Raw genomic sequence first — 26,435 nt, 5'->3', positions numbered from 1 at the left:
TCTACACCTTTGTTCTACAGTTCTTGGGTTTGATGACATTAGTGTGCGACGAAAAATTTTGTGAATAGTCTTCTGCCCTTCCTGCCCTTGGGCAAAATACTTCTTCCTGTTACCAAGCTGATCAGCAAAAAACCAGTCTGGACAGGTACATGGCTTTCCCTGTGTCCCTGCATTCATCACTGGTGATCAGAAGCAGTTGAGAGGATTATGCATTTCCCCACAGCATTGTCCTTCAGTGAGAAAACCAAAAAAAATCCTGAAAGATGTGTATAATAGGATAGCTTCTGTACTAACCAATCCCTGTTGTCTTTTGGAAAATTCTTGAGTTACAGAGGATGTCCTAGAACAGTTTTCTCCTGTTTCCCTGATGCTGGCTGCATCAATGAAAGAAGTGCTTTCTGGTTTCCAAAGGCTGTGTAAAATCAGGTTGGATCTGAATCCAGACAGTAGGACAGGTACTAAATTTCTAGTCATTAAATCCCTGGCTTTTGACCCACCACTTCATTTTCCATGGTTTGGATGATAATTTTACTTCCTGTTCTCTCTGATAAAAATGAGGAGATGTCCTTTTTGTTTTGTAGGTGCGTACATGCTATTTCTTGAAGTATAAGGCTCTACATTCTTTTCAGAAGTTAGAAAGAGAAAATTAATCCCTGAGATGGGTGTTTTACCACACTTGCTCATGCTCTTGAATCATGGTTTCTACCTCAGTGAGCTGAGACCAAAGGGTCACATTCCAGCCCAGCAGTTGGCAGTGTTCAAAATCCCTCTTGGCAAAGGTTTAGATTTAAAATTACTGAAAGCTGCTATTTCAGGTGTTTTCCTAGGAATGTACTACAGTCACCTGTTTTAAATGAAGTTGTGTCACAGGGTACCATTTTATCTGTGTGAGGGATGATGGCCTTAAACAAAAAATGAGTATGAATTTTATTTATTTTGGTATTTATTTTGAAAAGTTTCACCATTAAGACAGACTCAGATCTCATATCTGCAGGTGATCATTGTGTAGGGTTCATGCGTGCATGGTTCAGGTCTTCCTAATATTTGATATTAGTAGACAGTCAACAGAACATTTTAAAGAATTCCACCATCTTTGGCTAACCATTTAAGCAGAAGTCAAATTCCTCATTAAGATAAGGTACATAACTGCAAAGGAGTTGATGGGGGCAGGTGAGGAGTATAATGCAGGTCAAAACTGAGAGGGGTGGGCAGGACCATGTTATAGGCTCTGCCTTGCAGTAGTTACTGGTTTGGACCTCACATTTGAGGATACCTTCATCCTGAAGCTGAGGATCCTTCTTATGAAAAATTCCCAGCATGGATATCAGGGAAGCTGTGGAACCTGACTAGTTTAGTATGTTGAAGAGCAGGACTTGTTTGTGAGACACAGGGATTTTGTTTGATTTATAGCGCAAAGAGATCAAAATCTTAAGGCTTTTGGCCTTAGTGGAGATAGAATTCCTGGTAACCAAAGATTCCAACTGAGAAATCCCTATGGGCTCACAAGCATACTCAAGGCCAGCTTTTGTTGGAGTCATCTGCTGCATAGATAAGGGAGAAATCATGCAAATTGATATCCTGACATTCCAGAAAAAAAAAAAAAAGCTCTGCTTGGGCTGTATGTTGTATCCTCCAGCTTTTGAACTTAAGGAGCAGACTTGTAAAATTTGGAATTAGGAGAACTTTCTAGAATCAGAATATCAGGACTGTAGTTTTGTATTGAAATCTGAATTTCCATGCTTTATCTAGAAAGGGATATATATCTGGAAAATACAAACCAAAATAGCACGGGAAAGGACCAGTCTGGATGCAACAGAACTCTCATAAAACAAATTCACTGAATAAAAACATCTGAAGTAAAAACCAGAATCTGTTCTGGAGGAGAAAACATATTCAAATGAAAAATTATCTGTCCAGCCTGAGTTAGTATTTGTATTGCAAAGTTTTTGTATTTTGTTCATATTTGGTTGTAACGCTATTTCAGCAAATGTTTTGTATTTTCAGAAGTAGCACTTTAATGCTCAAGGGTGCTGGATTTCCATATCTTCTCTCTAACACCAGCAAATAGTATGCTTTATTTCCAGCATCCCTAGAGGCTCTGTTTTGTCCCCTACAGGGCGCTGAAGGAGCCCAAGGAGCTGAATTTTATCTTTGGGGTGAACATTGAGCAGCGCGAGCTGGATGGCATGTTCATTTATAACTGCAGTCGACTGATCAAGATGTATGAGAAGGTGGGCCCACAGCTGGAGGGTGGCATGTGAGTCCTGCAGATTTTTCTGCAATCTTTGCTTTAGCTTGGCATATTTCTATATCTGACTTAGGCTGTGCAATAACCATGTTTTGCATTAATCATTCTTCATGAGCCTGAGGCCTGCTCATTTTGTCAGCCTTCAGTTTCCATTCTGACAAATAAATTGTATTTAATACTGCCTCATATTTCTCTGGTTTCTTGATAGAGAGTTCTTTACACAAATTTTAGTCATCCCTGCAGCAGTATGAGGTTCTTGGCACTTGGTGCTGATGAGTGCTGGTAGTACTAGTTCTTCATTCCAGAGACAGGCAAAATAGGTCTTGACAGCAAGTACAGATATTTGAGCCCATCTTACATTTTGCATAACAGTTCAGGTTGCCAGCCTGTCAGTTTAATCTGTGTCCCTCTGTCTCCCTCTTCCAGGGCATGTGGAGGAGTGGTAGGCGTGGTGGATGTGCCCTATTTGGTTCTGGAGCCAACCCATAATAAACAAGACTTTGCTGATGCCAAGGAGTATCGACACTTGCTAAAGGCCATGGGAGAGCATTTGGCTCAGTATTGGAAGGATGTTGCAATAGGTAATGAAGCTTCACAATTACTAGATTCTGGAAGGAGAAATTTGCGTTGCTGGAGGTCAGCCAAAAGTGCAGATACTGATTTTGTGATAATGGCTCCATATTGAGCAGGATGTGGTTTGTTTTCCAGCCCAGAGAGGTATCATCAAGTTCTGGGATGAATTTGGTTATTTATCAGCAAACTGGAACCAGCCTCCGTCTAGTGAACTGCGCTACAAGCGCAGGAGAGCCATGGAGATCCCCACCACAATTCAGTGCGGTGCGTCTGATCCAGCTGCTTCTCTCTGGGGAAGGGGGGGAACACTCCTGGCTGCAGATGGGGACAGTTAAATGCAGAGGAGATTTGGGTTGGACTGTCATTATCCCTTCCTAGGGCCTGTCTCCTCTGCAGTTTGCCTTTGTCTGCACTCAGTGGTATTCTGTGACATCCAGACATAAAGCTCCTTTCCTGCACAGTTCACTAACTGATCTTCACAACTGATCTTCTGACAGAGCAGGGCAGGTATGGCCAGTAACAGTGTTGAGAGCAGGTTTAGAAGTGTCATATGAACAGCAACTCACCAAAGGCACCCATCCCAGCACCAGAATAAGACCTGAAACATCCTCACAGGCAATGGGAAGTGGCCAGGTAATTTGTACCCTGATGCACTGGCCTGCACTGTGTCAGCACAGAGGGAACCTTTTACAGTTGCCTTGGAATTTAATGCAAGTTCTCTTCTGTGCAACTCTATGCAGCTCTGGCTAAGCCCTTGTTAGAGTAATGGGAAGCTCCCCACCGTCACTTTGTCACTTGGTAGAGGGACACCAAACTCCCTTATTTTCTCCCCAGGACTTGAGGATGTGGCTGTAGGAAGGAATGTGAGGCCATTCTTGCGGAATTAGTTGTTAGGCTCTTCTGCCTTGATGGTTGTGTCAGTCTTTTCAAGGTTCTTCAGAAGGAGGAGGGGCTTTGCTCTTCTTCTTGTCTTCCCTTGTTGATATCCTTCCAGAGCCTGATTTAAGGACATTTGGATTTTCTTGGCAGAACTTGATTTTGTGAAGCTGTTGGTTTCCTGGTAGGCTAGCAATACTCTGGAAGACAGATTTATGTTCCTGGTTCATCAAAAATTTAGTACAATTTTTTTAAGTGGATATGTCTGTGATTTGTGTTACTTTGGTATCGTTGAGAGACAGCCTGACTGCTGGGCTGAGCTGTGATATCTGGACTGGCTGTTCATTTCAGTTTGTATATTTCGTAGTTGCAGCAGGAGTGTGAGATCCTCTGGTGTTGATTGGTGCCAGGCTTCATTGCATTCTTGTTAGGGTTGTCTTTGAGGGTCTCATTCAAGCGTTTTGTGAGCACAAAGAAATAATTGACTCAATATATTCTGTGACTGTCTCACTTTTTTTTTGGTCACTAGTCTTACTGTTGTTGGATATACTTTGGTGTGGTCCTTGGGCATTAAATGGGCTATGGGAAAAAATGATGTGTCTCATGCTGCGTATTTCTGACTTGCAAAGTGTCTGTCTAACAGATGTCTGTCTGAAGTGGCGGACTCTCCCGTTCCAGCTGAGCTCAGTGGAGAAGAACTACCCTGACAACTGGGTGTGCTCCATGAACCCTGATCCTCAACAAGACAGGTAAGAATCAGTTAATATTAAGACTTTTCTGCAACGTGCTTTATCTGCACATTTGGAACTTTTTTCTGGTTGTGTGTTCTTTGAAAACAGTTGGAGGGATTCTGTACCTTTAAGTTGTGCTCACAGTCTGTGAAAAGGCGGCAATGGCAACTGTATAGGGAGCTGAATGCTGGGTGGGCATTTGCATTGTGCAAATTGCAGAGGACATCCTCAGCAAGTGACAGGTGAAACCAAACTGGGAGGAGCAGCTGACAAACCAGGCAGTCACAGATCCCTCCAGAGGGACCTGCAGGTTGCAGAAATGGGCCAGCAGAAACCTATCCTGACATTCAACTAGGAAAATGCAAAGTCCTGTCCTTAGGGAGGACAGCCCCAGCACTGGTATGTGCTGTCCATCCCAGAGCTGATCAGGCTCAGTGCATTCTCATCAATGTATAGAAACATATAAAGGCAGGCTGCAAAGAGGACAGAGCCTGGCTCTTCTCAGTGGTGCCCAGTGGCGGGACCAGATACCAGGAGCACAAACTGGAATGCTGGAGGGTCCCTCTGCACATCAGAAACACTTTTTTCCCTGTGAGGGTAACCAAATCCTTGCCCAGGTTTCTCAGGGAGATTGTGCAGTCTCCATCCTTGGAGATACTCCAGGACGTGGTTCTGGGCTCCTGGTGTTGGATGCCCCTGCCTGAGCAGGGTGGAGCCAGGTAGACCCCAGAGCTGCCTCTAGCCTGTCAACCAAATGATATGGTGAAATTTGAATCATTGGTTGTTTTTCTGCACTGGCACCGGAAATACCATTATAGGTTTAGATTATATTAATTTTGCCATGGGCAGGATAGATGGCAGTTGGAGAACTGTCATAGTGCAGGCTGGGAGTTTGGTGAGTTCAGGGGGGCTTTGCAGTTGTCTTTATTGCTCCTGCTGCTCCCACCCATCAGACACCAAACTGCAGCAATTCCACTTGGTTGGGATGAACCCAGGAGGGACATTTTGCATGCTTGAGGAACCAGCACAATGGTTCACTTTCCAGTGATATGTGTTACAGTCACAAAAGGTAGGTAGAATGTAGTCATTTATTTGAGTGAGGGAAATTATTGTTCTAGGCTGCTTCTCTGTGGAAAGCAGTACTGCTGGAAGCCACTTCTTGTCTGTATTGTGCAAGGGAGGGAAGCTGCTCCTCTGTAACTCAGGTCCCTTGGCTCAGGGCTTAAAGACAAAGGGGATGAATCCAGGCAGTAAGTTTTGATTGCAATAAAAAATTTAACATCTATGGCCAAAAATTTCCCAGAATATTGATGCTATTTCAAAGCATTGACTTTCTGGCTTCTTCCTTTTGGTATCTCCCAGTTGAAGAATACCTGTGCTGACTTCTTTGTTTGCTCCATGTGTATATAGAGCTCCTGCTGTAGAGCTCTGCAGAGTGTGGCAGTGCTGAAGATGTTCCTGGACAAAATGCTGGGGCAGGGCTGAGCCTGGAACCTAAGGGGCTGGCACATCCTCAGCCCTTCAGGTGGAAGGAGTAGCGAGGTTCAGAAGTTGTTGCTTGTAGACACATGCAAACACAGACCATGTATATACACACATCCAGGCCCACAGATTGCACAAGTGGGCATGTGCAGTGCTCCCACAGACCATACCAGCAGCTTCATCCTTTTCTCTCTTGGCTCTTTAGGATGAAGAACCACTAGTGGAAATACTCATGTCCATACCTGGCCTTCAGATCCCATGCCTCTGGTTACTTCCACTGGGATAGATGGGCCTGAGGCCTGCAGTCCCAGGGGAGAGGTGTACAGACCTCCTTCTGTGGTTACGCATAGCACACACACACTCCAGACCTCCCAGTGTCTCACACTGAGGATCTCTCTGTCTTGACTGGATCGGGGTCCTTGCTCTTCCCAACGTGCTTTCTGCCTAGAGATGCCCACAGTTCCGCCTACACCCCTATACCCATCTCCATAAGCTGGGAGACTCACCCATGTCTACATTGATCAGCTCCTGCGGGACACCCTTGGACATCCCCTTCCCTCCTCCCAGGTAGCCTCCTGGTTGGCTCCTCTGGCCTGATGTTCCTGTGGCTCGTGTTCATTCACTTGCCTGTAGTCACAGCAGCTGGTGGCACGCAGGCACATGAGTCACTGGGACCAGTGGTCCCTCTGCAGCTACTGACACTTGCACCCCAGTACACAGGTGTGCATGCGGAACAGAGGCCCTTGCCTAGGAAAGGGGGAGACATGGAGGTTAGTACACAGAGGTGTACTGACCAGCCAAAGGTTTATGTACAAGGGGCCCTTGTTATAGTGTATTTTTCTCATATTTGTTCTTCCCAAATAATCTCAGTCCTTTCTTTTACTTGCCTTTGGTTCCTCATGTTGGTCCAAAAGATGTTTCAGAGGACTGCCCCCATCCGCCAGACACTGGGGCTGAGGCAGCCATAGGACAGTCTTGGCAGGATCCCAAAAGGGTTTTTGTTCCTCTGAACAGGTTTGCATTCCACAATTCCCAAAAAGCCCAGTTCACATCCCCTGAGCTGCCTTTGGGCCTCTGGGCTTCTGGAAATGGACCCTAGATGGGCTGGTAGCTTCTGGGATGGCAGTTCCTGGGATGGCCTGATGGTAGCCATGGAAGGGTGTTATTTAGGTCCCCTCACCTGCCATTATATTTGTGCACTTCTGTCTGCAGATGGGGTCTTTATTGTATCACCTACCAGGAACTTGATTTACTGATGAAAGAATTCAGATTTTTTTTATTTGCAATACCTTCAAAATTGGGGGTGGGTGGGAGTGGGTGGTTGCTTTTCACATTGAAAAGGTGTTGTTTGGAGTGAGTCCTCCAAACAGCTCCGCAGTGCATGCTGTGCCATCCTACATCCCCCATGCAGGAAGCTGGGAAAGGGCAGGTGGGGCACTTGGCACTGGTGAGCCAAACTTCTGGTCATTTTCTTCGAAAGGGATTTCAGGAGTCTTACTCTGGGAGAATAAATAACTCCAGGACATTTCTTGATTAAGTAGGCTTACATGTGCTTTCCAGCAGTGAGTACAATTGTGTCCTTTACATGAAGCAGAAGTTTCTCCAGCACTCCTCTGGCTTTTGGCTGGGGCAACGATACCAAAGTAACACAAAACACATCATATAATTCCAAGTGATGCACTGTTGGGTCCTTGTGCAGAGTTTGGACACCTTCATATCTGTGTCCTGACCATTACAGTTATTTGTAGCGTCTGAAGGATGACAGGATTTGAGAAGCACTGGGTGGCATCCTGAAGCTAGTGTACTTTGAGGCTCTGTGCAGGGTTTCAATTGGAAATGAAGCAATGTCAGAGCAATATCAGGTGTTGAGACTCTTCTGGCATCAGAGGTCATATGATAGTTTTGGCTGCCTCAGCACAGTGTCTACTATTGGCACTGAGCTGTTCCCCACCCTTCTGGTTTGTCCACCTGCACTTCAGTGGCTGCTCGTGGCATGGTGTTCCAGATCATTCAGGAACTGAATGCCCTTCTCAGTCTGTGTTGTGGGAAGCAGTCACTCAGCAGTGCCACTGTCTGTGTTGAGGTCAGCATCAGGTGCCCCCTGATCGCTCACTTTGTTGCAGAGAAAGCAGTGTCCCTGTTCCACATTGTGAAATAATGTCAGGCTTGCTTGCCTCTATTTTCATATCTGATATCCAGTTGGATCCCAAATGTCATTTGAATGGGTGGCTGAAGCACCAGCTGAAGATGATTGTGTGTCTCAAAGCTCCTTGAGCACTATCAGAGTCTTGGTTTTAGTCCATTCTGACTACCAGAATAATACATTTGTTCTGATTTGCTGCCTCCAGTGATGCAGTCTCTGGGTTTGGATGCCATTAGTAGTCTGAATTTTTCTTGTCACAGAACTCAAGGAGCTTTTATTCTTTACTGTGCTGTAAGACACAGCTTGGCAATGCTTCCAGCCTTGCCATGACCTGGAAGACGCATTTCTGTGCTGGGAAACCTGTTTATGGTGCCACTTGTTCAACTTCATGTTTGGGAATTGCAGGTTTCATGTCAGGCAGTCATTCTGCAGTGATGACACACACTTCCTTAGCCAAGGAAGTAACCACTCTATCTGGTAGATAGAGATCTTGATAGAATCATCTCTCCCCAGCTTCTTGGAGCTTTGAGTGTTCTACAGTGAGAACAGGGTTCTCCTTTTACTAGTAAGACTTACATCTGCTGGTTACCAGCTTGGTTCCAGCACCCAGTGAGATCTGCTGGATCTGTTGTAAAAGGGCTGTCTGCTGCTTTCCTGGCTCAAATCATTCTTCCATGACTTTACCCCAGTAGTGCTGATCCTTGTCTGTCTTTCCATGACTCTGTTTGGTGACAGGAGACGAGCCTGGGCTCAGTCCCCTCCTCTTCTGGCAGTGCTCCTGAGGGCCAGCTGCTCATCCAGCACTTCAAAGATGATGCTAGTCCATTTGAGAGAGTACTTCCTACCTCTGTTTTCCTTCTCTCTCAAGGACTCTTCCAGGATTCTGCACCTGAAAGGACCTGGGAGAGTAGGATACTCACCACTATTGTAGGCCCTGGGCTAAACAGCTACAGGAAAGCAAAGTTCAAAGTGAATAGCTACAGGATATTGCAAAGGACACTGCCTGGCCTTGAATGGCAAGGCAGAAGGCATCTGAGACTGGAAGGCTTGTGGTAATGTCTTAGTCATGGGTTTCTGGTACTGTGCTTTCATTTATGAAGGGAAAGAAGTCTATAGAAAGAAGAACTGATATGAAGAAATAAGCTGATAGGAAGGAAAATTGCTGAAAAAGTCTGGAGTACAGATGCAGTACAGAAGCTGTTACAACTGTCATAGTTCCTGGACTCTGAATTGGTGATTTCCAGCATAAATGCCTTTTTGTTAGCAACTATGCTTTTGATCCTTAATTCATATCTCTTTTCCAAGATGAAAACCACTGCTTTTGAGATTGTGACTACTGCAGAAAGGCAAGTGGCTTTCCTGCTGCATTTGGAATGGGATGTTGGGATAATCCTGCATGAGATGATACAGGTTCTGCTGTCCTTGCTGAGGTTGTCTTGCATTCCCTCCATGCTAGATGCGAGGCTGCAGAGCAGAAGCAGAAGGTACCACTGGGAACTCTAAAAAAAGACTTGAAATCAAATGAGGAAAAGCAGAAACAACTGTCACAGAAAATCCACCAGCAGCAGAAAAAGCTGGAAGCTCTGCAGGTGAGTCTGGAGGTCTTCAGCTAAGCAGAGCATGTGTGATGGACTTCCTTGTGCAAAGGGCTGCTGCTAAGTCTGAAACCATCTATGCTGCCTCATGGGGCTGGGGCTGTTGTAATAACAGAAATTGACCATCTCAGCTTGCATTTAATTTTCTGTTGGGAAAATGGAAATGACAGCTGAAGGGATGTCTCTTGAAGGACACAAAACACATCATATAATTGTTGGGTTTAGCCTGGAAACCTGCTGGGATGGGTTCAGGCAGCCCCTGGCAGCTTGTAAACGTGAACTTTCTGATCTGTTTGTTTTGTTTTGTTTTGTTTTGTTGGGTTTTTTTGGGGTTTTCTTGTTGTTTTTTTGTTTGTTTGTTTGGTTTGTTTTGGTTTTTTTTTTTTGTTTTTTTGTAGAAAACCACTCCAGTTCTATCTCAGACTGATTTAAAGAAACTGCCTCTGGAAGTGACTACACGGCCTTCAAGGGAGGTAAATGGGATCCTGCTGTGGGCTTTTTACTCTTTCATGCTTCCTTAGCTGTTCTGAACAGCAGTTCCCCACTCTTCTACCCTTCCTTTCTCTCTACCCTCCTTTGTTTCAGCACACCCGAACTCAGCGCCCACGATCTCCTCCTTTGCCTGATGTAATCAAGAATGCTCCCAGCAGGCCACCAGGATCTTCACCTCCTCACAAGTCCTGCACTCAGCTGAAAAAGAGCTCTTCAGATCGTCCAAATACCAGCTCCCCCAAGCTAGCCAGCATGCTCTTCAAGGAGGAGGCCAGCACTTCCAGGACACACCATCACACTGTGACAGCTGGGAAGTCTAACAGCACTTTAAAAACTCTTGCCAAACCAGGTACAAGCATGAAGTCGCTCTCTGGCCAACAGAGCCCCAAAAGCTCACGTGAGACACCCAATCCAAAAGCAGCCAAAGTGCCAGCAGTAAGGAAATCTGCCTCTGGCAAAAGTTTACAGGTAAGAATCAATGGGATGAAATCCCTCAGCTTCTCAGCCACTGTCCTGTAAGCCTGTCTGTTCTATATTGTGATATGTGCACTGTGGGCACTGCATAGGACAAGAAAACTACTTTACTCTTGGGTTAGGGTGCCATTTACACCCCTTGAGAAGACTGGTCTCATCTCTTTCCTGTTAGACAAGATTGTTTCCCCAGGGAAAGTGTTTCCCCAGGTGAGTGTTTGCATGATGATGTAGCATCTCTAAAACCTTCCAGAAAAGCTCATTAACTACCAAATTAAATACTGGATGTTGGGTTTTGGTGGTTTATTTTGTTTTTGGTTTTTTTTGTTGATTTGTTTTTTTTAACTTGTCTGCAAGAAGGTTTTGTTTGGAACAGGCTGGAATTAATAGCTAGAGCTTGTTTGCTTCCTTCAGGCCTCCAGCACTCGAAAAAGGGCCTTGAACATCCCAGAGGATGGGTCTGAGGAGGAGGGTGAGCCTAAAAAGGAGAGGACAAAACGAGGAAAAGTTTTGGCAATGAAAGAAGACAAGGATTCCAATGAGGTGGTGGTGGAGGTAAGAGTGTGCTAGTTTCCCCAGCAGAAGGTGTTTGTCAGGTGTTTGTAATCTTGATGGGTGGTGGCTAATGTGAGCTCTCTCTGCTCCCAGCTCACAGACAGTGCTGGAGAGGAAGAGTTGTTGGAACTGAAGAAAGCACAGAAAGGTGAGAAATGAGCCCTTGGGCTGCCACCAGTATCTGACGTAGAAAAGAACTGTTGTAGCAGTTAAATGTGTGATTTCATTAATGAGATTTTTTTAAAAAAATAAATATAGATTTGAATTCCAAACCCCAAGATTACTCTAACTTGTATGAAAAATTTTGGCTGAGAAACCTTTGATAAGTGGCACTTGTGGCATGGAAAGGTCTGTGATCAATCGTTGTGACATATTGTCAGGGGTGGGGCTGGGCTGCAGGATGTAGCTGATGGCATGTTCACCCATCCTGAGTAGATCATGCAGCCATGCCAGCTGGAAAATGCTCAGGACTGTATCCAGAGCTGCACTGCTGTGAGAGAAGAGTGACTGGGAGACCCCAGGAAAGGTGATAGCTGGGGTGGTACTGCACCATCTGCCAGAGCATCTTTTCAGCATGCTTCCAGGGAGCTGTCTGGAAAGTGGCCCACTAGGGACATGTGGCAAATTGCCCATCATGAGACTATAAAGCCAATGTCAAACAGCTTGGAGTACAGGAGAAACCTTCCATCTGGAATTGCCAGTTCATTTCCATGCATCTTCATGTTTCTCACCAGGAGCTGACCTGCATGCCCATTGTGTTTTGATGGTGTCCCTACTGTTTGAGGGCGTTGTCACAGGTTCAGGTTTGCTCCCTGCTGAGGTGCCTGAATCTCTAGAGCTCCTGTAGAATGTGCTTTTCAGCAGTTTAATGTTTGCAAACACCTTTGCTTTCCCCTCCCAGATAAGGGGGTGCACGTGGAAGTGCGTGTGAACAAGGAATGGTTCACAGGCCGTGTCACAGCTGTGGAAAGGGTCAGGCATGCAATCCGGTGGAAGGTGAAGTTTGATTATGTTCCTACAGACACCACACCAAGGGATCGCTGGTAACTATCTCGAGCTACTGAATTTTGGACGCTTGGGTTTTTTCTGGGAGGAAGGGCCTGTTTTATTGCCATAGATCCTGAAGACAAGTATACTGCTGTCATGTCAGGAAACGTGTGAGGTTAGGACTGTCCAGGGCTTCATAAGGAATGGGCATGACAGACTCCATCAGTTTGTCACTCTGATGCCTGCCCTGGGGACAGCTGTTGTGTGTCTAGAGGTCTGTGTGATACTTGGGTACAGGTTCTGATGAAACTGTTAACCATGTTTCAGGTATATCCAATGTAAAAAAAGATTCCTGACATTTCCTTAATACTTTTTCTCAGGGTAGAGAAGGGCAGTGAGGATGTAAGGCTTATGAAGCCTCCCTCTCCTGAGTACCAGGCTCCAGACACACAGCAGGAAGAGGAGGTGGTCATGGCTGAACCTTCTACCTCGGATTGCATGAGAATCGAGCCTGACACCACTGGTCCCAGCAGCAGCCAAGAAACAGTTGACTTACTAGTCCAGATGCTTCGGTGGGTTCACTGCAGATCTTGTGAACTCTGCAGTCTGATTGCTTCAGTCTGTGAAACTCCTAACTCTGGCTTTATGTTTTGTTTTCCTGCAAAGGAATTGTTTGCGATACTTCTTGCCTCCAAGTTTTCCAATCTCCAAGAATGAGCTGAGTTCCATGAGCTCAGAAGGGTTGTTGGCATTTCCCTTGGTGAGTTCAGTATTCTAGAAAAGTAAGTTTATGTGTTTTTCCCACACATATTCCATTCTTATGGCAAATGTGCATCTTGCTAATGCAGAAGTGCACTCTTGAATAAATAATTTGGATCCTTGGCAGACTAACATAGTTGAGGAAAAGAATGAGAGCTCTGAGAGATGCCTTGACTTGTAAGACTTGTCTGAGGATTTTTCTAATTACCATGCATGTGTGTGGGAATGCCGTTGGCTGCTACTACCCTAAATTCTAACCATTGCTATTAAACTTCTAGAAAAGAGAGAGACCAGGTTACAGGTTTGTAGAAGCAAGAGGTAGACATATCTGCTTGTTTTGCTCCCAGCCTTATAATATCTGGAGACAATCTTAAAAATTATAAATAATAACGAATAATTATCCCCTGATTCACAGAATATTCTGAGTTGGAAGGAGGCCACATTGGATCATTGAGTCCAACTCTTAGGTAAATGGCCCACACAAAATTAGTGTGGATTCAATCCCTTTATAGGCCATTTACTTTAGTGTGGGAGAACATGGAAGTAAACCCTTTCTCACTTCCCCGGGAGAGCAGGTTGACTGCCAGCAAGTCAGCTGCACCCCATAAGACTTTTGACCTCTGTTTATTTGAGCACAGGACAGATGGGACTGAGCTTCCACCAGCAGCCCGGTACTGGGAGGAATGTTACCTGGTATCAGTGCTGGCTAGAATGCAGGGTAAGGGAGCTGGCCTCTCTTACTTTTTCCTTCTCCAACATACCACCAAGGAGGCACATGTAAAAACCGCCTGCAGATGAGCACATGACCAAAGCCAGTTCTGTTTTGCCCTCCAGTGCAAAATTCCCAGAGTGTGTATTGGCAGTCTCTCTCTTGTCTCCTCCCCTTCTGTTAACTCAGGCATCTGCTGGCATTTGCTGGAGTTACTGTTCCTGCTTCTTCCATAGGACACCTTGGTTGTGTCTGGGGCTTTTGGTTAGTGTAGCTGTCCCTACCTTGCAAGTGAGAAGCTGTGATGGCTGGGTGATCTGTACCAAGGATACTCACAGTTTACAGGGGATGTCAGGCCTGCAGCATACATGTGGGTTCACGCTTTTTAAAGTACACTGTACCTTTAAATTAAATTCAAGCAGCTTTGGGGGCAGTTCTGGTATTGGAAGAACGTGAAAAGCTGTGTGAATTCTGTGCTGGCTGGCGTAGGCAAATCAGATGTAAATATGAGCGTGGGCAAGGTGTGCAGGGGCACACTGCGGGGAGGATTTGATCATGGGGGCCAGGAGTTTGGATCTTCTACAGCCTGTGAGTGCTCACGTTTTTGTGATGCTTGATGGCTAGACAGTGCTCAGGTGGAAAGGGACCAGGGGGTGCTGGTTGACAGTCGGCTGAACATGAGCCAGCAGTGTGCCCAGGTGGCCAAGAAGGCCAGTGGCATCCTGGCCAGTATCAGGAATAGTGTGGCCAGCAGGAGCAGGGAGGTCATTCTTCCCCTGTACTCGGCACTGGTGAGGCCACACCTTGAGTATTGTGTCCAGTTCTGGGCTCCTCAGTTTAGGAGGGACGTTGAGATGCTTGAGCGTGTCCAAAGGAGAGTGATGAGGCTGCTGAGGGGCTTGGAACACAAGCGGTATGAAGAATGACTGAGGGAGCTGGGGGTGTTCAGCCTGGAGAAAAGCAGACTCAGAGGTGACCTTATCACTCTCTTCAGCTTCCTGAAGGGTGGCTGTGGTGAGCTGGGGGTCGGTCTCTTTCTTCGGGCAACAACAGACAGAACAAGAGGACACAGTCTCAAGCTGCGCCAAGGGAGATCCAGGCTGGAATTAAGGAGGAAGTTTTTCACAGAAAGAGTGGTCAAATACTGGAATCATCTGCCCAGGGAGGTGGTGGAGTCACCATCCCTGGATGTGTTTAAAAAAAGACTGGATGTGGCACTTGGTGCCATGATCTAGTTAAAGTGATAGAACATGGGTTGGACTCGATGATCTTAAAGGTCTCTTCCAACCTAGAAATTCTGTGATTCTGTGATTTCTCTTAACATGACATCTGTTATGTTTTGTCTACTACAGAAAGAATATTTTAAGCAGTATGAGGTGGGTCTGCAGAACCTGTGCAATTCATATCAGACACGTGCCGATGCCCGGGCCAAAGCCTCTGAGGAAAACCTCCGGAACTTAGAAAGGAAGCTGAGGGAAACAGAGGAGAAACTGCAGAAGTTGAGGACTAATATCATGGCCCTTCTACAGAAAGTGCAGGAGGTGGGTGAGGAGTAGCAGCAAGCCCTGAGCTGTCTCAGAGTAGCCACCTGGCTCATCCCCTCCAGGCATTACAAGTGTTTCACTCCAGTGTGTCTCACTGGGCTCCAACTTCCTCAGTCAGGAACAGCTTGGCTGTCACTGCCCACACTTGGGATCCGGGCCCTGAGAGTCTGATGTGTGTTAGTTCTCACAGAATGATTTCTCACGGTGTGTATGTAATGCACAGGTTCTGTTTGTTCTCTGCTGTGAGGCTGCTTGAGAATTTCCCCAGGTGTAGGCAGTGCTCATTAGGGAATTTTTGCCACAGTCTTGGGCAGATTCTGAACTCCACATACAGAAATGCAAACCTTTAAACAAACAATATAAAAAAGTATTGTGGTGAAATTGATATATTAGTTATACTACTAAATTAAAATAGAAAATATATTATTAAAACATTTAAATAAAGAAACTAACTCTAAACTAAAAAACTACTTTAATAAAATCAGAATCAACCTGGAAAGGCTACTGAAAACGTCTGGAAGCAATTTCACCCTGCTAGGAAAATGTGTTAAATCTAAGAGAACCCCAGCCAAATCTGCCTCGACCAAAATCAGTACAGTAAATCCATCACTTGAGTGTGTTGTTTGAGCATCAGGTGCTGATGGGTTTCCTGTGTTTTTCGGATGCTGACAGGGAAAGTTAGGGGTGCTGTCACTGCAAGCTGTCAGCAGCTGGAGGGTACTGGAGGTTGGGGCATAAAGGTTGAGCAGGCCAGATCTAACAGAGGGTGCTAAGCTGCTCTGGCTCCCCTGTTCTTGTGCTGTTCCTTAGCATTCACTTCTCACTGGTATTCCTTGTTGCTTTGGTTTCAGGACATTGATATTAATACGGATGATGAACTGGATGCATATATTGAGGACTTGATCATGAAAGGAGACTGAGCAGCTCCAGTACAAGTCATGAAGAAGTGCAGAAGAGCTGGCTGCTGCAAAGGGAGATGTGGATCTCTCTGTGGGTGGACTGAGGCAGCTGATAAGGAGAGTTTTTTTGACAGTGCTCATGTTGGTGTACAACTTGTTCCTGTGACTGTACATGAGAAATATTTGTGCTGTTGGCAGGAAAATTTTTAACTTTGTACTTCTCTGAATCTCTTCCTTTTGTTTATAAATATTTATTTTTAAAAGAAATGGGAACTGTGCCTGATACAATGGGTTTTTTAGTGATGTGGAAGTGTGAGTACCCCTTTTGCAACTCAAGTATATTCATATGCTAAACCTGGGAGCTTGGAGCACCCTGCTTAGCTTACTGGTTCTCCAGCAAGAACCTGGCAGCAATTAAAAAATAAGTCTTGAGTTGTGGCAGAGGGAGTCAGGCTTTTTTTGTATCAGGAAGATACTGAACTTGAGGTAGAGAAAGCCAAGCCATGAATTGGAGCTATAGAAAGGAGATGTCCTTGTAGGAGTGTGAATAGAGGGGATGGAAACTAGGTGGAACTCGGAAATTTGGCACTGGCACCTGCAGAGAGCTTCCTGAACAGGAGGTTGCTGGAAATGGGTGAAACTGCCACTGTGGTAATAGCTAAGAGGCTGAGGGTCCTTCTAGAAGAGGATCACCTCCTGGACTGCTCACAGTGGGCTGTGAGCATCAGAGGAAGAATGCTGGTGTTCGGGTTCTCTGCTTGCAGTCACTTTATCACTCACTTCTGCTGCTGTTTCTTTGAGACATAATGACAGCATCAGAAGAGCTCCTTGTCCACCTAACAGTAAAGTGACCCGTGTTCTATTTTCACCCCCTCAGGTTTGTGTTGCTTTGATCAATTTGCTCTACCAGGTAATTTTATTATTAGAGATTTCTAATTATTAGAGAGAGGCTATTTGGAGCCTCCGGGGCCCTACACCGCTGATTGGCATCTGGCCCTGTTCCTGCAGCAAGGAAAACACCTGTCCCTTATCCTTCAGCTGCAGCCAACTCCTGGTAGGCCACTTGTGGCCAAGGGGACTCGGTCAGAGTTTGTCAGCTGGCCAGCGGCTTCTCAGGCCTGCTAGGACAAAGTATGTGTGGACTCATGTTCAGAAACTGGAGTCCCTTGCAAGCCAGATGGTTGTAAACATGTTGTAAAGCAAGAGGTACCCACTGTCAGGGAGGTAGGTGGAATGGACCCTGGGGATTGACACCTGGATGTGTAGTAGATCTTTTGCAGCAAACCCTTCCAAATTAAATATCTGTTGCACCAAAAATCTTTGGCATTAATTGTTTATAGTCCTGAAGAACTCCCAAGTTTCTACACACCACAGAAGAGGGGGAAGGCTTTTGCTTAATCCCTAAATTCCAGGTGCTTGTCACAGCACATGGTGAGACTGGATGACTGCTTCCATCCAGAATCTGGGCCTGACATCCCACAATAGATAAAGGTAGGGAGTAGTCCCCTATCCTCATACACCTTCCTGCGCAAAGGGGCAACGTTCCTTAAGCAAAGGAATAGGTTCCACCGGACTCCCATTTCCTCACACATACTGGAGGTTTATTAGTTGTGATGATACACTGCAGTTTCTGATGAAAATAATCCAGAGAAGATACATTTTTTATTAAGGTGAAAGAAGTCTTTGTCCTTCCCAGGAGACAGCAGACATTCTAAAGAAGAAGACTTTGTTATATTGCAGTTCAGAGCTGCTGCTGCACACAGGCTTTAATTTCTGACACCCAGAGGGCACCAGTATGGGGCTACCTGTTCTTACATAGTTCTTGAGCTTCCTGGCACAGTTTGATTTCCTACTTCTTACATGTTAGGAAAGTGCAATTGTTTTGAGGTTTGGTTTCTTTCCCCTCTATTCTGTAGAACTTCACGTTTCCAGTTTTAACTCTTGTTTTTTAATGCATTTAATTTTTTTTATCTTTTACCAAGGTTTTTTGCTAGGAAGAGCAAGCCAAGAACTTTTAAGTGCCAGCAAAATAAGTTTTTCACTCTAAAAACCCATTTGGACAATGCTCTGCAGCTGCTTTTTTCTTTTTCTTGATTTTGTTTCTGTAAATTTGTTAAGCAAGTCTGTGTGTAACATCAGCTTTCAGTAACACCTCTAAAACCCATAGCTCAGAATGCCTCCAGAGGGGATCCAAACTCCTGGCTCCAAGTGAAGTATACTCCAAAGCTTTATCAAATGGATCAGGGCATTTTCCTGTTGAGCTCTTAAAATGAGGGGTGGAGACTGTCCCACAGCTCTCTTTCATTGTTTGAGGTTTCGGGGCTTGGCATATTGATTCTATGTGTTCTTTCCCCAAAGTCCGTTGTCCAGCACTGACCCCATAACCCAGGTAGATCACCTTTTGTTTTACTACCTGAGCCTTTTTCTTTGATACTCTATACCCCTGAAGCCCCAAAAAGTTTAGAAGGCTTACCGTCCAGTCCATGCACCCTTCTTCTGTAGGGGAAGCTATTAGGATGTTATCTACATACTGCAATATTTTCCCTTCTGGTGGAGCTTCCCAGGATTCCAAATCCTTCGCAAGTTGTTATCCAAACAGGGTGAGTGAGTTCTTGTATCCATGTGAGCTGAGTTTTTCATCCACTTTTGGAATTTTGCCACTCAAATGCATAAATTTTCTGGCTGGCTTCATGGAGAGGGAGGCAAAAGAAGGCATCCTTCAAATCTAAAGCAGTAAACCAAGTTAGCTCTGGTGTTAAACACATTAACAAGGTGTACAGGTTAGCCACCACAGGGTAGAGATCCTCAGTTATCTTGTTAACAGCTCGTAAGTTCTACATGAGCCAGTATGACACATAGGTTTGCGGACAGACAGGATAGGAGTGTTGAAGTCAGATTGGCACTCCTTCAATAATCCCAGCTGTGAAAAAAATTTCAGTTATCGGGCTAATTCCTTCTCTATCTTCTCAACAGTATCTAAAAGGATACTCTTTCATTCTAACCAGTTGTTTTCCTCCCTTAAGCTTGATTTATATTGGTGGTGCATTTTTCACCCTCCCTGGTACATTGGAGGCCCATACTCCCAGAAACACTTGATTCAGGATCTCTTCGTTAATTTCCTCTTTAGCGTTAATGGCTGTCAGTATTAAACTCAGCACTTCTACATATTTTTGCTCATTCACTTCCAGAGTAACCTCTCAATTTTTAAATTAAATAGTTGCCTCCAACGTCTTCAAAAAATCTCTCCCTAGGAGCGAATCCAGGGAATTGGGCATGTATAAGAATTTATGGATGCCCCACTGTTTTCCATACTTGTATTTGAGTGGCTTGCAAAAATATGCTGTTTCAGATTGGCCAGTTGCTCCCCTTACCCTAACATATTTGTTCCCCACTGGCACCAAAGTTTTATTTAAAACTGAAAATATTGCCCCTGTGTCCACTATAAGTTCCACCTCTTTTCCCTCCTTCCCCAGTTTCATTTTTATAACCAGTGGATCCCCTGGCGTAAGGTCCCCTGATCCCATGCAGTCGCTTTTTGTACGAGCAACCACCATATCCCTTCCTCAGTTCCCTTTCCTATTTCTTTTTTTGTTCAGGGCACTCATTTTTCCAATGTCCAGATTGTCTGCAATTTGCACACTGATCTTTGCCCAGCCAGGGTGGCCCTTGCCTAGGGGGTCCTTGTCTCCACCTTCCTTTGCCTTCCTCTTTTACTACTGCCATTAACTTTCTCATCCCTTGCTTATATCCTTCTTCTTGATTGCTGAAAACCCTCCATGCCTCATCTAGCGAGGCCTCCAAATTCCTTCCCTCTGGTCCCCAGAGCTTCTGAAGTTTCCTCCTGATATCTCCCATAGATTGCCCTAAAAATAAATTTATTAGCTGCTGTATCCCTATCTTGGATCTAGGATCTAGTGGTGTATGGCAACGCATTGCATCTCTCAGGCAATGTAAAAACTCAGAAGTTCCGGGTGAACAATTTTGCCTAAAAATGTGAAGTTCTATTGATGCAGGGCAGCCCCCGATGTGAGAATAACATGCTCTGACTTTATGATTTCAGAAGGCTGAAGAAATGCTTTATTAAGCTACTCTACATTACACTGATACTATACTATAACTATACTAAAGAGATACTCAAGAAACCCCCGTGACTGTCTGGAGACAGCCATGACACAGCTTTGACCCAATTGGCCAATCAAGCCAAACAACCATTGCCTTCGGTAAACAATCTCCATAACACATTCCACATGTGCCAAACAACAGGAGCAGTGAATAGAGATAAGAATTGTTTTCTCTTCTCTGAGCTTCTCACTGCCTTCTCCAGGAAAAATCCTGGGAGAGAGAATTATGTCTCTCTCTGTTCACAGAATGTGAATACCACAAAGTTCTAATAAAGTCCGTTTTTCTGCCTTCTGAGAATGGAGTAAAATGTTGCTTTCTATCAACTGTCCCTACCTCAATAGCAACAGAAACACCCTCAGCAAACCAGAGGTGCCGCTTCCTAGAGGACCTCTGGAAATGTGTGAGCCCTTAATCCGTTACATTTCATAGCAAAAAAAAAAAAAAAAAAAAAAAAAAAGCCCAGAAAACAGATTCTTCATAATTTTTAATAGATATTATTGAATTATTTGTATTTTTATATGTTTATTTTGGTTACTTGCTATGATTTTCTTTAGGAAGGCAGCACAGCTCAGCAGCCATGACACCTCTTGATACCTGGCGACACCTGAAGTGGGCCAGGACAGGCTCTTCCTTCCACAACCCCCCTCCCCCATCTCCAAGGTGCCATCTTTCTGCTGACATCACAAAGCACCTCCCTAGTCTACCAGGGACACCACAAGGTGGCACCCCCATGGTGACAACTGGGGGCTGCTGGGCACTGCCTGTAGCCTCAAGCAGTGTTGGGGGGTTGTTCTGGTGGGTGTGGGAGCTTTAATGGGAGGGCTCTCAGGGACAGGCAGGGCCTTCCCATTAAATTCCTCTCCTTCCATCCGAGAGGAATTTGGGGAGCACGATGGAGGGGTGCTGCACCATCAGCATCAGCAAGAAGCAGAGTTACTTGTTTCCCACACTCCTGCGTCTCTCCACCAAAGGTAAGGGCTTTGGAAGCCCCTCAGGGGCCAGAAGGAGGGTTGGGACAGGGCTGGGGCTGCTCTGAGGGTCCCATGGGCACAGCATGTCCCCCTGCCAGGGCCAGGGCCAACTTCTGAGCTGTGGGAGCTCTGACCTTTCGAGGTTCTGGCTCTTATTGGAGGTCTGACAGCTCCTACTGGGCTCTGAGGAGCCAGCTGGATCTTGGGTTGCCATCTCCTTTTGGGGGTTAGATGACCACAGCCCTGGTTCTGAGACCTTTTCACACCCCCAGTTCTGCCCCAGCCCTGCTTGGGGAGTAGAGAGAACCCAGCTCCCTTGGGGAGTAGAACCAGGGGCCCAGTCCAGTCCAGGCTCTTTGTCAGCCCCATCTGTCACTCCACAGAGCTCCCCAAAATGCCATGAGTACAACCTGACGACCCTTTCTGGTATTTTCCAGAGGTGGTGGCCATCTGGGATGTCGTGTCTGCCTACATCCTAGGACAGATGAAGCTGGGCAAGGTTGGCTGGTGTCTTGAACCCCTGTGGTCCCCCTCCCCAAGCATCATGGCACCACCCCGAGAGAACTCATCTTAGTGTGCCCTGATCGGCCAGGGGTGGAGAGATCTAGCAGAGAGATACAGGGTCTATGCCAAGGATCATCCTTGGGAATCTTTCCCTGGGTTGGAATGGCTTGGGTTCTTCTTTAGCCTTAGTTTTCTATATTTTCGCCTTTTGTGTGATTTTTCACCTATTGAAAATAGCTGGTAGGGATTTCTCCTTTGCACTAGCTAGAGTAAAGGAACCTTGAGTTTAACCCCTGGATTCAAGGGTCTGAGATGTGACAGCTATCTCAACTGTTTTGTTTTCTTCCTGGGCAGGGTGTTCTTGTCCCAGGTCTGGGGACCTTTGCTGTGGTCCCTGAGCAAATCAATAGTACAGAAGAGATGTATGTGGTTCGAAGACCAGTGTTCCAGCTGGACATGGACATGTCCTGTTTACGGGAGCTGGTGTTCCCAACAGTGATGATCCCTGGTGAGAAGAGATCTAGCTCCACATTTGGGGGGACTGTGTGCACTCTGCTCTTTGGGGGAGGGGGGAATTGCCTCTAAAGCTGGAGGACAGCTTGAGTTGCCCCCAGACCAAACCTGTCTTTCTGACATTTTGCCATTAATCTCACATGAAAATTTTCTCAGCTGTGGCAGTGACAATGCTCTCCTCTTTGCAGGTGACATCGTGACAATGCCACTGGATTACTGGTGGCTGTCCCAGACCAATTCCCTCCCACCTGACATGGTTAGGGGCTGTGTGGAAGAGACCATTCTCTTGTACTCCTTCCAGCTGAGGGACAGGCAGCGCCCCGCATTCGCCTTTGAGAATATTGGCATCCTGTCCTGCCAGGACAACGTTCTGTGCATGCAATTCCACTGCAGCTGCATTGCAGGACTGGAGAGTCAGGACACCTGGGTGGCTCTGCTGCTCACGGTGAGCTGGAATCTGGGGGAATTGAAGTGCTGGAGAGTGCCCAGAGAAGGGCAGAGAGGCTGGGAAGGGGTCTGAAGCACAAGTCTTATGAGGAGTAGCTGTGGGGGCTGAGCCTGAAGAAAAGGAGGCTCAGGGGAGACCTTTTTGCTCTCTGCATCTGCATGAAAGGAGGGTGAAGCCAGGTGGAGTCAGCCTGTTCTCCCAGATATTAGAAGACAAATTGCACCAGGAGAGGTTTAGGTGGGATTTTAAGGAAAATTTTTTCATGTAAGAGGCTGTCCACCCCTGACACAGGCTGCTCAGGGCACTGGTGGACTCATCATCCCTAGAGAGATTTAAGAGACATGTGGATGTGGCCATTGTTGGACTTGTTGGCCTCCAAGGGTTCTTCTTACTGGTTCTTTGATTCCATGATGTTCACAAATGAGATTTGGGAAGAGAAGTTTGGAGAAGTGACTCCTATAGGAGCAGGATACCTGTCTGCTTTCTACATGGAAAACTCCTGACAGCTCCCTGTCACTCTGCAGAGTCTAAATATGCCAGGTTCTGGTGTCAACAATGGAGTGACCACTGCTCAGGGGGTGCAGGCTGCACAGGCCCACATGTTCCCCAGGTGAGTACATTTCCTTGTTGATTTTCTGGTTCCTCCATTGCCGGCAGAGTGTGGGGTCTGCCATTCCTCAAGCCTGTGGCATCATTTGCTTCTGGAGTTGGCCTCACTTATTCTTGTGGGTCCCTTCCAATTCAGCATATTGTCATTCTGTGATTCCAGGTTTCAGCTTGCTGTGTCTGATGCTTTTTCCACCCAACATGCAAAGGCTGCAGAGAAACACAGCATCAGAACAGGTATGGAATGGGTTCCCGCTGCTCTGTCACACATGGGGTGATCACATCTGTGACCACACAACCTCACAGACTGCTTCCAAGAGCTTCCTCTTTTCTCAGGGGAACAAGAGCATCCTGGAAAGTTTTCCCTCCTTGTGCTGCCACACCAGAGGACAGGCACAAGGCAACAAGAGCCAAGGTCAAAGCCACCTGCCAGGTGAAACTCTTGTGGGAATGATTTGGAGGCATCCTTGCACCCTGGGTGAAATCCCCCTCAGACACTTGGACTGTGTAGCAACTCAGGAAGGTCCATGGGAACAGCCCTAGCTCCCGACTTCTCCTGAACACCTGTGGAGTTTTGGCCCCGAGGGAAATGGGTTCCCTATCTGCCCCATGCTCATCCTGATGACTGCTGGTATTTCTGCAGTGTGCTCGCCCCATGCCCAGCCAGCTCTCTGAGGATGAGGGAGGCAAGTGGGCAGAAGTTAGCTCCTTCAGCCAGGCCTGACATCACACTCCTGGCTTCTGAGAACTGCCAGAGAGCACTGCAGGTATGTGCCAGATGGATCAGACCTGAAGGAAGCCCCTCAAAAGCTGAGCCTAATCATGCCTGACACCTCCAGGAGGTCTGGCAGCTGTGTGCAGGATGGGAGCATGGGAATTCCCGCTGGAGAGAACAGAAGGTGGAATGGGCGGCATGGGAATCCTGGGCTGCTGGGGAGGACCAACAGATGCCACAGGTAGGGGCAGAGACCCTCTGTGTCAGGTCACCCTGGCTGGACTTAGAACCCTTCTGGGACAGGGGTACAGTGGGTGGAATTAGAGGTCAGGAGGGACCACAAAGGACTAATGAGGCATGGGACAGGTCCCTTGGAGAGGGGCTGGATGTTTCTAGAGGGCTTAGGGTGTCCCAGGGGGCTTTTAGGCACTCCTGGGCTAGTTTAGAGGTAGTTCCTGGTGACTGGGGGGGACTCTTAGGACCCCAGGTGATAGGAGTCCCTGGGGACCCAGATTAAGAGAGGAGTCTCAGATGGGGTTAAGGGTGTCCTGGAGCTTCAAGGGGACTCTTAGGACTCAAAGAGATGGGTGTGCCAGGGGTGCAGTTGGGGGTCACCCAGATGCAGGGCAGGGATTTGCCTATATGTCCCGCAAGGGAGAACTCTGGGGGGCTAAAGCAGCCATCAGCCATGGTAGGGTGCCAAGTCTCCTGGCTTCCACATAATCCAGGGGTCTTCTGGGAAGTGGCACCTCTGGTTTGCTGAGAGTGTCCCCTCCTTGGCAGGTATTTGGCATTGGAGGTGCTTGGGCTCCACACCGTCCATCCCAGCCCCCAAGAAAGGGGCTCACTGTGAGGTGGGGGACAGCTGGAACCCCCCTCCCCACAGAGAAGATGGCAGAGAGATTCCAGCCTGGGACCAGGTGGGTGGATGTGGGACTGTGTGGGTGCAGGGTGGAGTGAGGGGAGAGGCAGCTGGCAGCTCTGGGATGATTCCCTGTTGTTGCAGGCACCTTTCCCCACGAGCCATCCAGGTGCTCCATGGGCTGGAGCCACATCAGACACGGAGGAACATCTTCATGTTTTTGGCTGAGAACAACCGGCGGCGGCAGGAGCAGGAGAGGCAGTTCTGCAGGTAACTCCACAGGAATGGGATTTCCCACATTCCTCTGCTGAGGCAGCCCTGGGGGACAGAAGTGGGATCTGGAGGCTGCCTGTGGGCTGGACTCCCCTGGCACCCACCTGGACACCCAGCATCGGCTTCCCATGCGGGACAGAAAAGTCCTGCCTGAAGACAGAGGGACCTTGATGGCAGGCCATCCCCTTCCCAAACCTGAGAGCATGTCCTTCCCTGGCAGAATCCTACCCCACAACACCTTGTCCTGAGTGGGGACACCTGTATGGGACACCCAAGGTCTCAGCTCAACCTGGCTTTGCCTCAGCTGTACCAGGGACCTTCTCATGGGCTGGGAAATCTCCAGAGGCATCTCCATGGACACCTTAACATGATCTGATCCCAGGTGGCCTGAGCCAACCCTACAGAAATTCTCTGCCTTCTGCCTGCCCGTTTGATCGAATGCCTCTCTCTCTCTCTCTCTCTCCCTCTCTCTCCCTCTCACCTCAGCTCCAGGTGCTGGTCCAGCACATGAAGGGCTGGGACTGGAGCTGTGGCTGCAGCAGAGGCTGCTGCTGATGGGGCTGGGAGGCTGCTCACCTGCTGAGGTCCACCTGTGGATACAAAATAAATACCTCTGTTCCCACCTGGACTGAGTGTCTAGGCCTGGTGATGAAGCTGGGTAGTGGCTGGGATCATGCTGGGACCATGGGGGCTGGGACGGGGAGGGGGGCCTCATGGTGGGGGGGCACGGGCTCTTCAGGAGGGTGAGGAAGTGGGTTTGCCTCTTTGCCTTCTGCTCAGGAGCAGCAGAATAGCCCAAGGTGGGTGCCATGTTTGCAGGTACCTGCTCTTCAGGAGGCACAGGTAGGTGAGGCTCCTTCACAAGCCCTGGTCCTCATGGGGGACCTGAGCCAGCTCCCAGGATCCCCACCCTCCCCTGGTACCTGATAGGAGGAGAATCCAGATATCTGGGAGATCTCCAGAGTGCATTTCCTGGCACAGGTGAAATGGAACCCAGAGGGAGAGGTGCCTGGGGAGCAATGATCGCCCATGGGACCATTGATGCCTGCTGGGAGGTCACTGCCCAGCAAATTGCCACCATCCAAGTGGAGAGACTGGGGAACACTGGAAGGAGGAGCACTGGAGAGCAGTGAGGCAAACTTAGGAGCACTGGAGAGAACACTGGGAGCAGTGCAGGAGGCAGGGAGCAACAGAAGGAGCACTGGGAGCCCTGAGGAGGACCCTGAGAGCACTGGGGAGACTGTGGAGCACTGCAGAAAGCTGTCAGTGGCCTTTAACCTCTCTGGGCCCAACATCTGCCCCACCAACCCTGGGCCTGGGTATTTTCCTTCCACAAGAAGGGAAGGCACTGTCCTTC

The 26,435-nt window shown here is 47.2% G+C and overlaps 2 protein-coding genes across 8 annotated transcripts in view; both read left to right on the top strand.

The window, feature by feature from the left end:
* The window catches only part of MORC2 (MORC family CW-type zinc finger 2), a 50,058-nt gene extending 33,727 nt beyond the window's left edge, over positions 1–16,331 (top strand). For 4 of the 6 annotated variants that reach the window (XM_038152172.1, XM_038152176.1, XM_038152177.1 and 1 more), the window contains 14 exons: positions 2,117–2,257; positions 2,675–2,829; positions 2,957–3,085; positions 4,341–4,446; positions 9,510–9,642; positions 10,047–10,121; positions 10,234–10,608; positions 11,026–11,166; positions 11,260–11,314; positions 12,068–12,209; positions 12,534–12,725; positions 12,820–12,913; positions 14,974–15,162; positions 16,017–16,331. In XM_038152172.1, coding sequence (XP_038008100.1) covers positions 2,117–2,257; positions 2,675–2,829; positions 2,957–3,085; positions 4,341–4,446; positions 9,510–9,642; positions 10,047–10,121; positions 10,234–10,608; positions 11,026–11,166; positions 11,260–11,314; positions 12,068–12,209; positions 12,534–12,725; positions 12,820–12,913; positions 14,974–15,162; positions 16,017–16,085 — 1,996 coding nt within the window. In that variant the 3' untranslated portion in view covers positions 16,086–16,331. Of the gene's footprint in view, positions 1–2,116; positions 2,258–2,674; positions 2,830–2,956; positions 3,086–4,340; positions 4,447–9,509; positions 9,643–10,046; positions 10,122–10,233; positions 10,609–11,025; positions 11,167–11,259; positions 11,315–12,067; positions 12,210–12,533; positions 12,726–12,819; positions 12,936–14,973; positions 15,163–16,016 lie in introns of those variants that run through there. The other 2 variants (XM_038152174.1, XM_038152175.1) reach the window with 2 other exon arrangements.
* A 1,188-nt stretch (positions 16,332–17,519) lies between these two features.
* LOC119707350 (coiled-coil domain-containing protein 81-like) lies at positions 17,520–25,753 on the top strand. 2 transcript variants are annotated; one of them, XM_038152180.1, is made up of 11 exons: positions 17,520–21,656; positions 22,016–22,169; positions 22,363–22,619; positions 23,147–23,232; positions 23,392–23,465; positions 23,565–23,661; positions 23,872–23,995; positions 24,068–24,184; positions 24,727–24,863; positions 24,950–25,075; positions 25,565–25,753. In XM_038152180.1, the coding sequence occupies exons 1-11, from the start codon at positions 21,642–21,644 to the stop codon at positions 25,587–25,589; spliced, it is 1,212 nt and encodes a 403-aa protein (XP_038008108.1). In that variant the 5' UTR covers positions 17,520–21,641; the 3' UTR covers positions 25,590–25,753. The 2 variants fall into 2 exon arrangements, with proteins under 2 accessions (XP_038008108.1, XP_038008107.1); XM_038152179.1 differs by lacking the exon at positions 25,565–25,753 and adding an exon at positions 25,299–25,541.
* The last annotated feature ends 682 nt before the right edge of the window (positions 25,754–26,435 follow it).

Source organism: Motacilla alba, chromosome 15 (assembly GCF_015832195.1).
Source record: "Motacilla alba alba isolate MOTALB_02 chromosome 15, Motacilla_alba_V1.0_pri, whole genome shotgun sequence".
Classification (NCBI taxonomy): Eukaryota; Metazoa; Chordata; class Aves; order Passeriformes; family Motacillidae; genus Motacilla; species Motacilla alba.
The sequence above is the reverse complement of the archived record's forward strand: the minus strand, read 5'-3'. Positions and strand labels throughout refer to the sequence as shown.